Source organism: Bactrocera neohumeralis, unplaced genomic scaffold (genome assembly GCF_024586455.1).
Source record: "Bactrocera neohumeralis isolate Rockhampton unplaced genomic scaffold, APGP_CSIRO_Bneo_wtdbg2-racon-allhic-juicebox.fasta_v2 cluster09, whole genome shotgun sequence".
NCBI lineage: Eukaryota > Metazoa > Arthropoda > Insecta > Diptera > Tephritidae > Bactrocera > Bactrocera neohumeralis.
This window is the reverse complement of record NW_026089622.1, coordinates 3,927,946-3,933,764: the sequence shown is the minus strand read 5'-3', so window position 1 is coordinate 3,933,764 and position 5,819 is coordinate 3,927,946. Positions and strand designations below refer to the sequence as shown.

Genomic DNA, 5,819 nt, shown 5'->3' with positions numbered 1-5,819 from the left:
GTTGTAAATTTTGGAAATCAACTTTATTGAGCAACAATGATATTGTTTATTTGCAGAATATTGCTGAATTGAATTTCTGTTTATAGTTGCAACATTCTTGTCAGTATATTTTACTAGCGACGACAACATTGTTGTTGTATATTTTGTTAGCTATGCTAGCTGTGATAACTCCCCCCTTCTTAAGCATCAGCGTCTCTCTGATTAAGAATTATTGGCTACTGAAAGCTGTGGGTAATCTATTGTTGGTGGGATAAGAAATGAATTTCTGTTTTTTGGTTTGAGTATGATACATATATGTATAAAACTAATGATAGTGTTACTGCAACAAGAATTACTAAGAAGCTTAAGCTAATTGAAATAATGTTTTTTGGTGTTATTCGTTCTAGTTCATTTACATTATTTAAACGTAGTTTATGTAAATTTCAGTCGAGAGTATGATAATATTATTGTAAAGGGTATCTTCGGTTTTTGGAAGTGAAATTACATATGTACATGTAAAAGAAGTGAGTATTTAATAATCATAGAAGGTTCTGCATATTTGAGTGCTTGCAGTTCATTTTTAAAAGGTAATGTCTCAGTTTGAGAGAGAATATTTGCGATATCTTCTTTATTTAGAATTTGAGAATGAACGATTCTTTGTTTTGCTAATTGGGTTGCCATTATAATTTTTGCAATTTCGTCTTTTACGATACCTAACCTATTATATAATGTTTGTGCGAATAATTTCTTATTATTCTTACTTATTTCATCCATAATCATGTTATAACTATTTAATATTTTATTATTTGTCTTGATAAGGTATTGGTTTGGGGTGTACTGTACGTTACTGTTTTCAGTCAGTTCATGTGTTGTGGAAAGTATTTGGTCCCAGTCAGTGGCATCGGGATTTCCTGCTAACCATTTCCAAGCAGATCCTATCCAATTGATTGACCTCTTTTGAATGGATGCATTTTTTGTTCGCAGTTGGCTTAATAAGCTATCTATCTCGGAAAGTTGATGTTTTAATTGTGGAAATAAAATATTTCCTTTACTAATTTCGTGGTTTGTAAATTAGTTTATAATTACATTCTTCTATCCTTGCTTTCCACCTTTTTAACTTGGCATTTAAAAAATCTCAAGCGTTTTTGAGACACGAAAAATATAATAGTTAGGGATGCGCAATTTTAAATCACTCCAATTACCTGTCGCGCAAAAATGTATGTATAAATTGTTACGGTAACGAAAAAGCGTGCGTTCGGTTTCACAGTTCAATTCAAAGAGACAGCTTTATTTCTTAATCTAATTGCTAAGCCCAGATCTTAAAACTAACGGCTTAAGCTTGAGGTAATCTAAATATGTTTTAAAAAAGGGGTAAGTATAATCATTTTCAACTTTCGTTAAATATTGTAACAGATTATGGTAAGCATTAAGGTAAGTAATAGAACATTAAGGTAAGTATTTTATAATAGATTTTCTTAATTTAATTTTTAACAATTCAATATTTTAAAATTCATTTCATTATTTTTGTTTTAGATATAGATATGTCGCTTGACGCAACACCGGCCACCATGACAGGGTCAGGTTCCTTCAACCTCCATTGGAAGCAAAGCCAGCTTGTGAATGCGACGCTTAATTGTGCCCCCCTTAGTCGCCAAGTCTGTGACTCGCACCTTGCCGTCTTGCCCTTTTACGGTTGCGACGAAGCGTCCGAGTACCCACTGCTGTGGCGGCACGTTGTCCTCGTGGACGAGGACGAGGTCGTTGAGCTGCAGATTGCGAGTGGGGTGCAGCCATTTGTTGCGTTCCTGAAGGCCCGTCAGATATGTTTTGGACCACTGTCGCCAAAACCGTTGCTTGAGAGAGCAAACAAGTTGCCATCTCTCGCAGCAACGAGTTGGGTCCACTGACACCTGCTATGGAGATAATGCTCGCAAGGAGCACCCTATCAGTAAATGCGCTGGGGTTAGTGCATCGCCGTCGTTGGGGTCCTGGCTCAACGGGGTTAGGGGCCGAGAATCGAGGATGGCCGCCACTTCTGTCAGCAGGGTTGACAGTTCCTGTGCGGTCAGTAGCGCGTTGCCGATTACGCGAACGACGGGAAGTTTGGCGGACTTCACCGCGGCTTCCCATAACCCTTCGTCTGCGGCGAATCCTTTCACTTCTCCTGACTGGGCAAGGAAAGCCTCTTTCAGCTCGCGCAGCTTGCGGTCGGCGCCGACGAAGTTGGTGGCGTTGTCGCTGAACATATTCGTCGGCATCCCTCGGCGTCCAATGAACCTTTTTAGGGCGAAAATAAATGAATTAGAAGATAGGTCCGAAACTAATTCTAAATGTACTGCTTTTGAAGTAAAGCAAACGAAAACTGCAATATAAGTTTTTACGGGTGGTCGACCGCGTATTTTCAAGGTTGTGTATATCGGACCACAAAAATCTATGCCCCATATAAGAAAGGGCCGTAGTGCTCGAAGTCTTTCGACAGCCAAATTTCCCATTATTTGGTTCTGCATATTTGAGTGCTTGCAGTTCATTTTTAAAAGGTAATGTCTCAGTTTGAGAGAGAATATTTGCGATATCTTCTTTATTTAGAATTTGAGAATGAACGATTCTTTGTTTTGCTAATTGGGTTGCCATTATAATTTTTGCAATTTCGTCTTTTACGATACCTAACCTATTATATAATGTTTGTGCGAATAATTTCTTATTATTCTTACTTATTTCATCCATAATCATGTTATAACTATTTAATATTTTATTATTTGTCTTGATAAGGTATTGGTTTGGGGTGTACTGTACGTTACTGTTTTCAGTCAGTTCATGTGTTGTGGAAAGTATTTGGTCCCAGTCAGTGGCATCGGGATTTCCTGCTAACCATTTCCAAGCAGATCCTATCCAATTGATTGACCTCTTTTGAATGGATGCATTTTTTGTTCGCAGTTGGCTTAATAAGCTATCTATCTCGGAAAGTTGATGTTTTAATTGTGGAAATAAAATATTTCCTTTACTAATTTCGTGGTTTGTAAATTAGTTTATAATTACATTCTTCTATCCTTGCTTTCCACCTTTTTAACTTGGCATTTAAAAAATCTCAAGCGTTTTTGAGACACGAAAAATATAATAGTTAGGGATGCGCAATTTTAAATCACTCCAATTACCTGTCGCGCAAAAATGTATGTATAAATTGTTACGGTAACGAAAAAGCGTGCGTTCGGTTTCACAGTTCAATTCAAAGAGACAGCTTTATTTCTTAATCTAATTGCTAAGCCCAGATCTTAAAACTAACGGCTTAAGCTTGAGGTAATCTAAATATGTTTTAAAAAAGGGGTAAGTATAATCATTTTCAACTTTCGTTAAATATTGTAACAGATTATGGTAAGCATTAAGGTAAGTAATAGAACATTAAGGTAAGTATTTTATAATAGATTTTCTTAATTTAATTTTTAACAATTCAATATTTTAAAATTCATTTCATTATTTTTGTTTTAGATATAGATATGTCGCTTGACGCAACACCGGCCACCATGACAGGGTCAGGTTCCTTCAACCTCCATTGGAAGCAAAGCCAGCTTGTGAATGCGACGCTTAATTGTGCCCCCTTAGTCGCCAAGTCTGTGACTCGCACCTTGCCGTCTTGCCCTTTTACGGTTGCGACGAAGCGTCCGAGTACCCACTGCTGTGGCGGCACGTTGTCCTCGTGGACGAGGACGAGGTCGTTGAGCTGCAGATTGCGAGTGGGGTGCAGCCATTTGTTGCGTTCCTGAAGGCCCGTCAGATATGTTTTGGACCACTGTCGCCAAAACCGTTGCTTGAGAGAGCAAACAAGTTGCCATCTCTCGCAGCAACGAGTTGGGTCCACTGACACCTGCTATGGAGATAATGCTCGCAAGGAGCACCCTATCAGTAAATGCGCTGGGGTTAGTGCATCGCCGTCGTTGGGGTCCTGGCTCAACGGGGTTAGGGGCCGAGAATCGAGGATGGCCGCCACTTCTGTCAGCAGGGTTGACAGTTCCTGTGCGGTCAGTAGCGCGTTGCCGATTACGCGAACGACGGGAAGTTTGGCGGACTTCACCGCGGCTTCCCATAACCCTTCGTCTGCGGCGAATCCTTTCACTTCTCCTGACTGGGCAAGGAAAGCCTCTTTCAGCTCGCGCAGCTTGCGGTCGGCGCCGACGAAGTTGGTGGCGTTGTCGCTGAACATATTCGTCGGCATCCCTCGGCGTCCAATGAACCTTTTTAGGGCGAAAATAAATGAATTAGAAGATAGGTCCGAAACTAATTCTAAATGTACTGCTTTTGAAGTAAAGCAAACGAAAACTGCAATATAAGTTTTTACGGGTGGTCGACCGCGTATTTTCAAGGTTGTGTATATCGGACCACAAAAATCTATGCCCCATATAAGAAAGGGCCGTAGTGCTCGAAGTCTTTCGACAGCCAAATTTCCCATTATTTGGTTTTGCAACTTCGGCTTGTAATGAAAACAATGTATACAGTTTCTTACGGTTCTATTGCAAGCTTCTCGGACATTAATTAGCAATATGCGTTCTCGAAGAAGCGCAACCAACGCTTTAGCCCCAGCGTGGTGATTTCGAATATGCAGGGACCGTAAATACATTATAACGAAGTGCGAACTTTTATTTAATAAAAGCGGAAATTTGGCATCGTATGGGAGTATGGGAGAGGTGCATTTAATAGGCGACCTCCTACTCGGATTAATTTGAATGACAGCGACATAACCGAGTACTCATGCAAAAACGGTACCTTTATGCAATTTTGAATAACATCCGAAAATTCTGAATGTTGGACCACCTGTGCAATTTTTATAAAACTCAAGTTTAGCTCTTCTGAAGTCAGATCCTGTCCCATGGAGGGGCTTCCATGGGCTTCCAGGAGCATTTTTTTCTTGTGAGGATACGTAAGTATGTTCTGTCAGGTAGCAGCTTCCAAAATAGTCCCGATTCGTCTGCTTTATATATTTGATCGTGCGACAGACCTAGATCTTTAATTTTGGCTTCCAGCTTGTTTTTGAAAGGGTCCACAAGTTCAAGTCTAAAAGATAACTTTTCTCCACTTATTTTAATAAAACGAACACCATAACGCTTCTCAAAGCGTTGCAACCATCCATCACTCGCATTAAAATCACTTTGAGTTTCTTTAATTTTTGAATGAAAAAATTTAGCTTTTTCTTTAACTATTAATCCATTGACAGGGCAATTTTTTTGTCGCTGTTTAAGGAACCAACGGTAGAGCGCTTTTTCCATTTTAGGAAGTTCAGAACACTTCAAAGTCTTCCGCTTTCCAGGCCCAGAAAATGTACTGTTAACACATTTTAAAATGTTCTCTTTTTTTTGTTGATAGCGCAAATTGTTGATTTTGCAACACTGTACTGGTTTGCTAAGCTGGTTACGCTTGATCCTCCTTTTAATTTTTCTATTACATCAACTTTTTCCTTTAAAGACAATTATTTTGGTCGTTTTGCGACATTTTTCACGAATAACTTTAGATTAGATCATGCAAAGTTAGCAACGCGCACTAATTTTAATGCCAATCCACATCGATCCATCCCAGTATACTCATAAGCAATAATTTACGGGTATTCACCGTTTTATAAAAACGATTCCCATAATTAACATACATATGTATGCATGTAGAAAAGAAAATAACGTTCTAAATGCATTTTAAATTTGTTCACGTTATAGGGCTTTCTCACCGTGTTCACGCTACCGAGTAGTCAGTGTAAAAAAAATTATGTTCATATTAGCCGGTGTTCACAGAAGGCGGTCTTTTTGTTACCGCGAGTCTACTGTATATATTGTTATATATGTATGTATGTCAATATAGTGAAA

General features: G+C 39.0%; 1 protein-coding gene across 2 annotated transcripts; it reads right to left on the bottom strand.

Moving 5' to 3' along the window:
• Nucleotides 1–1,233: 1,233 nt before the first annotated feature.
• Nucleotides 1,234–5,535, bottom strand: LOC126763926 (uncharacterized). Of its 2 annotated transcripts, none has more exons than XM_050481701.1 (2): nucleotides 4,735–5,535; nucleotides 1,234–2,256 (listed from the first exon to the last, which is right to left on the bottom strand). In XM_050481701.1, the coding sequence occupies exons 1-2, from the start codon at nucleotides 4,867–4,869 to the stop codon at nucleotides 1,624–1,626; spliced, it is 768 nt and encodes a 255-aa protein (XP_050337658.1). In that variant the 5' UTR covers nucleotides 4,870–5,535; the 3' UTR covers nucleotides 1,234–1,623. The 2 variants fall into 2 exon arrangements, with proteins under 2 accessions (XP_050337658.1, XP_050337657.1); XM_050481700.1 differs by lacking the exon at nucleotides 1,234–2,256 and adding an exon at nucleotides 3,184–4,205.
• Nucleotides 5,536–5,819: the final 284 nt, after the last annotated feature.